At 46.8% G+C, this 10,068-nt stretch overlaps 1 protein-coding gene across 1 annotated transcript; it reads right to left on the reverse strand.

Moving 5' to 3' along the window:
- Positions 1–3,420: 3,420 nt before the first annotated feature.
- Positions 3,421–5,223, reverse strand: LOC131695767 (uncharacterized). Its single transcript, XM_058984284.1, has one exon. It carries the CDS (start codon positions 5,221–5,223, stop codon positions 3,421–3,423), a length of 1,803 nt encoding a protein of 600 aa, XP_058840267.1.
- Positions 5,224–10,068: the final 4,845 nt, after the last annotated feature.

Raw genomic sequence — 10,068 nt, forward strand, 5'->3', positions numbered from 1 at the left:
GGTCCAGGTGGGTAGACGGTGATCGGAAAGTGATCGCTATTGTGGGTATCCGGGAGTATTCTCCAAATAAGTCTGGGTGCTAGCGTCTCGGAACATATCGAGAGGTCTATCGCTGAGGTGGATCCAGTTACTGGGTCAATCCGAGTGTGCGATCCATTGTTCAAAATAATCATTTGTTTGGCCAACGTTTTCTCGGCGATGAAGCGACCGAGCATGATCGTTTTTGTGGAACCCCAGGCAAGATGATGCGCGTTAAAGTCACCAAGTAATAACAAAGGTGTTGGTAGTAGCTCAAGTAAGTCATCTAGTTCTGATTGGCACTGCTGAGCGCTTGGGAGGATGTATATGGATATAACAGTCATTGGAGTCGGGAGATGAACTCGGACTGCGATCGCTTGGATGTTACTATTTATATCGATGCGCTCGAATGGCACCCCGTCTCGGATTGCAAGACCTACTCCTTGTTACCAATGCCGGCGGCTACCAGATTCTAGGAGCAAGTTGTAGTTTTTGCCAACGAAGTTTGCTGGAATTGCTCGGTGGTCCGCTTTTGTTTCTTGCAGAGCTATCACACACGGTTCGTACTGGCTGATTAAGAGTTTGAGCTCGTTGATGTTGGCACGTAAACCACGCACATTCCACTGTAATGCAAAGCACTTAGTGGTTTCATGGTGAAGTGTCGCAGATGACGATGCTGTTGACGATTTGTGCGTTCTTGATGAAAAGTCGACCGGGTTCCAGGAGGAAACAGAGGGTAATTGTAAAAGCGGATCGTTTTCGGGTGGTGGTTGTTGGGTGTACGTGTCTGGTCCCGTATATGCGTTCGTAGTGTATGAGCGAGGTGTGTTATGAATTGCTTTAGCAGTATGTAAGTGGTTGGTAGGCAGGGGGCTGTTTTTGTTATAATCGAGCGCAGAGCGAGATTCACTATCAGCGGGTTGGGGTAAGACTTCCCGGATAGATCCTCTCACTTGCTGCGCTCCCACTTCTGAGAGTGGAGGGGGTACTACACTTTCCCTCCCTCCAAATCGATCGTCGTAGTAATCCATATCGCTGGTTCGGTTGGCGTTGTTCGTCGCTAGTCGTTCACATGAATTAAGATCGTCGAACAGGTTGGCTAGGTGGCGCTTCATTAAACTCAACATCTTCGTCGGTATCCACAACCTCTTTTTCAGAGTATTCTGAATCCTCGGTGGTGGTTTTCTTCAGTGGCGGACTTCGTCGTTCAGGTGATGTTTCAGGCTTCTGATTCCCTAATATAATTTGACGTTTCGTTTTTTTGGTACTATCTCCTCGTTTTGAATCCGGAATAGCTGGTGATCTGGTGCGGAGTTGCATAGTCGATGGTGCTATTTGCAGCGTCGTTCGTGGTTCTCTCGTTGTTTGAGGTTTGGTTTGAGATTGCTCGTTTTGTGCTCTGACTTTTTGAATGTACGCTGTCATTTTGTCAATTTGTTCATCTTTTTTTAGTCGCTTCCAAAAGATGGTTGATCTGTGCTTCTTTTTCTTTTAGCTTTTTCTCTAGCTCGATAAATTTCAGCCGATCGGTATTTGGTTGTGCTGTGACTGTCGCGTAGCTTCCTCTGCCTTCTCCGACTCGTTTACGTGCTTCCGGGTATGTAATGTTATGATCCACCTTGACTCTTATTACTTGCATTTCCTGTTTGTAGATAGGACATTGACGGCTATTTGGACGATGAGGTCCCTCACAGTTTAGGCAGTATGCTGCTTCCTTGCACTCCTCGATCTGGTGTTCAGCGGAGCAGTTAAAACAGCGCTGCGGACTAGGACAACGAGCACGAGCGTGACCGTAGCTGAAACAACCAAAACATAGCAGCGGGTTTGGGTAATACGGACGGGTCGCAGTACGCAAAAGGCCAATTTTGACGTGAGTCGGATACGTGCACTTGTTGAAAGTTATAATAAGGGCGGGCATGTTGACACGGTTACCATTATCATTGCGAGTAATCCGTTGGACACGAATCACTCCTTGGCCAGTTAAACCATTCAAAATATCCTTCTCCTCAAGATGTATCAGATCGAAGCAAGAGATAACACATCGGCTGACATTCAAGTTGGGGTGCGGTTGGACGACTACTGCAGTACCATCAATTAAAGCAGACATTGTTAAAAGTTTTTGTACTTGAGCGGGATTACAGACTCTGATCGTATAGCTTGTACCTTGGGATGTACCTATAATAAATGGGTTTTTGGGTAATGGCGTGTCATCTTTTCCGGTTAACTGCAAAAACGTTAGTTCGCCGTACTGGTTCGTAGGATCCATGAACTGCGGTAACCTTCTTCCTGAAGATCCTCCAGGATCGCCGCTGCTGGCGGCCGCCATAGCCACCCTACTCTACCTGTTATACCACTCTAACACCTCGATGGACGTTGGATTTAGATGCGATATATAGTAACAACGGTCACCTGTTGTTTACCCCAGAGACAATAAGTATAGAGAAAATTTTTTTCCTACCTTATGCTCCTTCAACGCCGTGTCCAGATAATTTTGTAATACCCTGTAGACTACTCACACACTCCACACTACCTTCACCGGCCAATTTGCAAAAAAAAAAAATATTTTGAAAAAACTTTTGGCAGCAAACAAAATTTGTGTTTTTAGCACTTTCGAGTATCGCTTTCCACTCGGGTTCCACTAAGCGCACACACAAAACTAGTAGCCTCGCCGTATTCAATGGGTCACACAGCAAAATAGAGCAGCGGCAAAATAGGTCCGCGTAATTGCGATGAAAATACGTTTTTCGGCCCTAATTCACCGATTTGGATCAAACTTTCACTGTCTCCACGTCCTTATAGTAGCTAACTTGCGAACGATTGGCTTTGATAAGCGAAGCGACCGCGAAAATCACCTATATCACTAATGTTATTTTTCGATGCGCGCGCGACTGTTGCTGCTGCTACAGTATCCCGAACTCGAATGTGGCACAATATCGAATGCCTCGCCTTTTTCGACATGGAGATGCAAGAATTTGGTGAATTTGGTGAGTCGTCCTCGCGCTTCATCGGACGGATTCGGAATAGTTGCAGGATTTAGTTTTAAGTTTTATTTCATGTAGACAATAGTCAGATGAAAGAATAAAGATAATAATAATAATAATAATAATAATAATAATAATAATAATAATAATAATAATAATAATAATAATAATAATAATAATAATAATAATAATAATAATAATAATAATAATAATAATAATAATAATAATAATAATAATAATAATAATAATAATAATAATAATAATAATAATAATAATAATAATAATAATAATTGTTGTTGTTGTTGTTGTTGTTGTTGTTGTTTATTAACGACACTTTACACCTAAGGGTGCATTCGTGTCGGAAGAAAATTGGTTTCTATACTCGTATTAACATCTCATAATAATTTACAATTCAGTATTTTTATATTCGTTTGTACAAATTAGTTTCCTTGAGGAAGCTTAGCAGTTTGTCTTCGGTGTCCCCGTCGTTGCCTAGAGCCACTCGCAGGCTGGTCGAATCGATGTTGTGCATCCTTCTAGCATCGTCGTGTTTTCGGCACTGAAGAATTATATGACGTACATCTACGGTTACCCCGCAGCAGTCGCAAACTGGTGGGGTTTCTCTCTTCAGAAGGAAGTCGTGCGTCAATCGGGTATGCCCTATTCGCAACAGGGTGAGTACTCGTTGATCAGCCGAACTCTCGCGGTCAGTCCACTTTACCGTATCGAATTTTATTTCGCGAAGCTTCACTTCAGTGGATGCAGACCATCGACGGTACCAGTGATTTCGGATAGCTGATTTTGCCTGATTGTTGGCGTCTGCTCCCGGAATGGCTATTTGCAAAGGGGCATTACCCCTGGCTTCTCCTGCGAGGCGGTCTGCCTCTTCATTCCCGCGAATTCCAGCGTGTCCTGGAATCCAGCACAGATTGATTGGACGATGTCGTATCATGGTTTCAATCTCCTGGATCCACGGATGCTGGGACGTGCCAGCTTCAATTGCCGATAAACAACTGGCTGAGTCTGTCATTATTAGCAGATCGTTGGAAGTGTAGTACGAAGTTACCGCTGTTTTAATTGCAAACGCCTCGGCTGAGAACACGCTGCACTGTGGCGGAAGACCAGTCGACTGCTGGAGATGTTCTCCAAACATTCCCGCGCCTACTGCGTCGTCGTCTTTCGATCCGTCAGTATACACAACCGTTGAGTTGCTGAAGCGAGCATTCAGGAGCTCCTTAACGACAGGACGGACCACCTCAGAGGGATCTCCGGCATTCACACTTCTTTTGATATCCCACACGACGTGGGGCTGCGGCTCGTACCACTTTCGGGTGGCTAGTCGCGTTCGAGTACAAATATTTGGTAAGGGCATTCCGATCACCTCTGACAGTTCTTCGGAAGCTCGACGTACTAGTGGGAGATCCGCATTATCTCTGCTTTTTTCCAACAAACGGATGGACAATCGGGTTATGCTTTGGAGAACGAGGAGATCAAATGGTAAGGTGCCTGCTTCGGCCATGATGGCTAAGATCGGACTTGTAACGAATGCACCAGATGCAAATCTTACCATTCTGTTGTAGGCGGGCGCGAGAGTTTTGGTGACGACTTCTCCGCCCCGACTAACGAGTCCCATCCCATACAATAGTCGCGAAGTGACAATGGCGGAGCCGATTTGTAACAAAGAAGTCCGTTGACCACGTGGTAGCTTTGCTCCGATCATTTTCAGGATACGCAGCCTGGATTCACATGCCTTCTTCGTTAGCTTGCAATGCGCTTTGAAGTTCAGCGATCTGTCGAGAGTGATACCGAGGGTTTTCAGTTGATTTTGTGATGGTATAGCTACTGTATCTATCCTGATGGATTGCGTGGGCTCACGGCGGGCATTCGGGCTACAGTAAAAGATGCTGGATTTTGTTGCTGATATCGTGAATCCAACACTTTTCGCCCATCTATGAACGGCTTTTACTGCTGACTGTAGTTTCCGATAGAGTGGTTGTTCTTTTTTGCCCCGCACTACAAGAAGGATATCATCGGCGTACAATAGCACTGTCACGGTATTCGGAACCACCCGGAAGATAGGTTGGATTGCTACGAGGAATAGGGTAACTGAGAGCACAGAACCCTGTGGTACACCATTTTCCAGCGGCAGCTTGCGCGATAAATTCCCATCGACGTTTACCTGGAACGTTCGCTCTGAAAGAAAGCTAGTGAGCATGTTTATCATGTTTCCGCGTATCTGCCACTTTCGTAATGTTCGCAGGATGCCGTATCTCCAAGTGGTGTCGTACGCCTTAGCCAAATCAAGCGATGCTATCAGACAGTGCTCGTCACGGTCGGGTAATGACCTCTCCAACTCCGCAAAATATGTGTCAGTACCTCGGCCGGATCTGAAGGCATGTTGTCGAGTGTCTAGCCGCCCGTTCGATTCAAGCTCGGTAGTTAACCGTCGATTCACCATCCGCTCGAATACCTTCGCCATACAGCTCGTTAACGTGATCGGTCGGAAAGCAGATGGACCTGTGTCGCTCGAATTCGGCTTTGGGATTGGCACAATAATTCCAGTTCGCCAACAGGATGGAAATACGCCACTGCGCCAAACCCTGTTGAAAAGCTCCAATAAAGCAGTTTTCACCGACAATGGTAGTCGTTGTAGCATTGGATAGCCGACTGAATCCGGACCTGTAGAATTACTTCGTCCTCTGTCAAGCGCCCATACAAGCTCATTCAAAGTGAAGTCGGAGTTATAGATGCCGTCGGTCTCGGGTGAAAAGTTGAAACGGTTTCGTTCGGCCTTTTCCTTCTCAATTTGAAACGAAGGTGGGTAGCTGGATGTTGCCGATATTGCGCTGTAATGCTCTGCTAGTTCTTCAGCCACTTCTTCTGCATTATCCGTGTAGCCAGCTGAACGTTTAATGACGGCTGGGCGATGCTGACGTTTTCCTCTTAATGCTTTCACTGTCTGCCACATATCCGATGCAGTGGAGTTTGGGGATATTTTCGCGACGAATTCCTCCCACGATCGTTGTTTGGCATCACGGATTGATTTTCTTGATGCTGCCCGTGCTTCCTGAAAGCTTTTCAGTGCTTCAGGTTTTCGTGGGTCCTCCATTTCGATACGCTTCAGTGCTCTGAGTGCTTTTCTTCGACTTTTTATGGCTGCTTTTACCTCCGGACACCACCAAGGAACTGCCTTAGGTCCGACCTTTCCGCTGGTTCTGGGTATTGCAGTGTTTGCTGCAGTGATCAAATGATCGACAAAACGGTCGATTGACATTTCGACGCCCGGTTGTATGGCGTTGGCGGTCAATCGTTCGTAAGCTGTCCAGTCCGCTTGGTCATAAATCCATTGTCGCCTTTTTGTTGGAACATGTGAGAACCCGGGGATGGAAACGGTTATTGGCAGGTGGTCACTGTTATAGGTATCTGGAAGCGTTCGCCAGGTGAATTTCGAGGCCACAGTAACGGAGCAGATTGACAGGTCGATAGCTGAAGTAGCACCGGTGGCTGGGTCGACTCGTGTATGCGACCCATTGTTAAGTATAACTAGGTGTTCTTCCAACGTTTTTTCTGCGATGAATTGACCTAGTGCGGACGATTTGTTGGATCCCCAGCATATGTGATGAGCATTGAAGTCACCTAGCACTAACATAGGACGTGGGAGCTGTTCGAGGAGGTCACATAGTTTTTCTTGGCACTGTTGGGTACTGGGAGGAATGTATATTGATACCACCGTCATTTGCTGTGGTAGTTGAACCCGAACTGCGATCGCTTGGATATCCTTATCGACGTCAATCCGCTCAAAGGGCACTCCATCCCTAATGGCCAGGCCCACTCCGTGTTGCCAGTGTCGACAGCTACCAGTCTGAAGCAACAGAGTATAGTTCTTGCCAATGAAGTCGGCTGGGATCACTCGATTGTCCACTTTGGTTTCCTGTAGTGCTATTAGGCTCGGTTCGTATTCAGTGATGAGCTGTTTAAGCTCGCTGACATTGGTTCGCAGCCCCCGAATGTTCCACTGAAGTGCGAAACATCTACTATCGCGTCTGGCGGAAGTCGTTGACGAAGACGATGATAAAGACGAAATAGACCTTCGATGTCCAGCTGGCACGTTGCGTGTGCTGATATCCACGGAACGATCGGTACTCTGGTACTGGTTGTGATGTTGCGATGTATCTTCGCCGGCGGAAAGCCAGGAGGAGAATTGCGAGGACTGTATATCAGGGAGGTAGGGACAGTCCTCTTCCCCCCGGTCGATCCCTTCATTATGAAGTGGGGAAGCTACTTTCTTCTCTTCTTCCCCAAACCGGTTACTCGTTGGACTCGAACTGGTTACATCTGCAACAGAGGAAGCAGCAGCAACATTTGCGCGTAGATGAAGCGATATTGGACTGACCTGTGGGACGTCTAGCCCCACAGTGCCAGCCGCTGTCGAAACAACTACACGATTACTTCCAGAACTACCGACAGCGACCGGCACTGGGGAAAGACTTTGTGTAGTTTTAGTGGATTGCTTCTTCGACGATCGGGTTGCTGATTCGTTGTGGTATAGTCTTGTCGATGTGCCTTCTCCGGGTGAAAGCAGCGGTTGGTGCCAAGGTTCAGCAAGAACAGTGTTGCCAACCGGATCTGTAAAAACGTTTAGCGCAGCAGTATCTGTGAAAGGGTTAGCAGACTTGGAACTGACCTGAGATAGGTCCAGCCCCACAGTGCCAACCGCTGTCGTACAAACTACACTATCATGTTCAAAAACACCGACTGCGATCGGCACTGGGGAAGGACTTCGTGTAGTTTTCGTTGATTGCTGCTTCGACGCTAGAGTTGCTGAGCCAACGTGGAACATTCCTGTAGATATGCCTTCTCCAGGTGAAAGCAATGGTTGGTTCCAGAGATGTATGGGTACGGTGATGTTAGTCGACTCTGTAAAGGAATTTAGCGCAGCAGTATCCGTAATAGGTTTGGCAAAGTCAGAACTGACCTGTGGAGGGTCAAGCCCCGCAGTGCCAACCGCTGTCGTACAAACTACACTATCATGTTTAAAAACACCGACTGCAGTCGGCACTGGGGAAAGGCTTCGTGTAGTTTTGCTGATCTCCTTCTGTTCGTCGCTCGGGATTCTTTTGTTTACTGGTTCGCAAGTTGTAGTGGTGAAATCGGTGTTCCTATCGGCCACAGAGGTGAATTCACTATCAACGGGTTGGGGTATGACGGCCCGGATAGTTCCTTCATCCTGCTGTGCTTGCGTTGGAAGGAGTACTACACTTTCCTCTCTTCCAAACCGATCTATCTCGTGGTCAGTATTCGTGCGTGGGTTGTCGTTGGTATCCAAACGTTGATGAAAATGAGAATTATCGAAGAGGCTGGCTAGGAGGCGTCTCGGTAATCTCAATTTCATCGTCTGAATATTCCATAGTTTCGTTGGTGGTAGTGGCAGCGGTTTTTTTTGGTGGTGGGCTTAGGTTATCCGGTGAGGTTGCCGTTGGTTTGCTGAACGGGGTTTGTTGTTTCTGTGGTCTTCCTCGTTTTGAGTCCGTATTTATCGCTGGTGAGTTGTTCCTGGATCGTGTTATTGGCCCGGCAGTCTGATTCGTTGGTTTTTGTTCTTTACTGTGCTGTGGTTTTTCTTGGCTGGCGGAATGTTGTTTGATGTACGCCATCATTTGCTCAATTTTCTCGTCCTTGCGTTTGTTCTCTGCCAGAAGCTTAACGATCTGCTCATCCTTCTTCTTCATTGTCTGCTCCAGTTCTTTCAATTTATTCAGGATCTCATTTGATTGCGCTGCAGCCTGGGCGTAACTTCCTAGATTTTGCTGTTCAGCTCGTTTGCGCGCTTCCGGGAATGTCAAATTGTCGCGGATTTTTATTTTTATAACCTCTACTTCCTTTTTGTAATTTGGACATTGGCGGCTTGTTGGTTGGTGATCTCCTTTACAATTTAGACAAAACTGGGGTGCTCGACATTTTTCTTCGCTTTGATGTTCTCCAGAGCAGTTAGGACAACGTTGCGGGCCAGGACAGCGAACACGCGTATGGCCGTATTTAAAGCAACCATAGCAGAGCATCGGGTTTGGGAAGTACGGGCGAGTTGGGACGCGAAGCAAACCGATCTTCATGTATTCCAGGTATGTGGTCTTGTAGAAAGTCAAGATGAGTGCTGGCGTATTCACTCTGTTTTCGGCTTCTTTACGTGTAATTCGCTGTACACGAATCACACCCTGGCTTATAATTTCTTGTAAAACCTCCTTCTCTTCCAAGTGAATCAGATCGTAGCAGGAAATTACGCATCTGCTTACGTTTAGATTCGGATGGGATTCAACCACAACATCAGTACCGTCAATTAGCTTGGTCATCTTCATTAGTTTGGTAACTTGGACTGGGTTCCGAACTCGAAGGGTATACCGTGTCCCTTGAGCTTCGGTATTCGCACCTTCAATTGGGCCTCCAGCGACAACCTCCACCGATTTACCAATGACGAACGGGTTTCTTGGCAATGGTACACCGTCTTTACCTGTCAGCTACAGGAATGTCAGTTCACCAAATTTGTTCGTCGGATCCATAAATTCCGGTAATCTCCTTTGGCTTGACCCTCCCGGATCACCGCTACTAGCGGCCGCCATCTTGGATTACACCACCAGACGTTGGAAACAGCTATGTGGCACGGTCACCCGATACCAACCCCAAATGGACAAAAAAGGTGAAGAAAAGGAAAGATCTTACCTTATTTGCCCCTTCAACGTCGACTTTTTCGAAGTGTTCCAACACTTTTGGGCCACACTGTAGACAGGCACAATCTCAGCTACCTTTTTTTCGCTTCTACGTTGCCTTCAATTAATTAAATGTGCAAAAAAAAATCACTTCAATTTTTTCCTTTTTTCGCTGTTTTGATACTTTTGGCACGCACTGTGGCGTCCAATTCGCACTGTACCGCACTGTACCACTCGTCACCGTCGCACACGCAGCCGGCACAGCCAGTGAATGAAATTAGCCGGGCGACCGCACTGGCAGCCACAGCGATGGCTGGTTGTTTTGGTTTTATTGCCGCGTGGGTAAACTAAACTCCACTTATTTCAGC

This window comes from Topomyia yanbarensis, unplaced genomic scaffold, assembly GCF_030247195.1.
Source record: "Topomyia yanbarensis strain Yona2022 unplaced genomic scaffold, ASM3024719v1 HiC_scaffold_52, whole genome shotgun sequence".
NCBI lineage: Eukaryota > Metazoa > Arthropoda > Insecta > Diptera > Culicidae > Topomyia > Topomyia yanbarensis.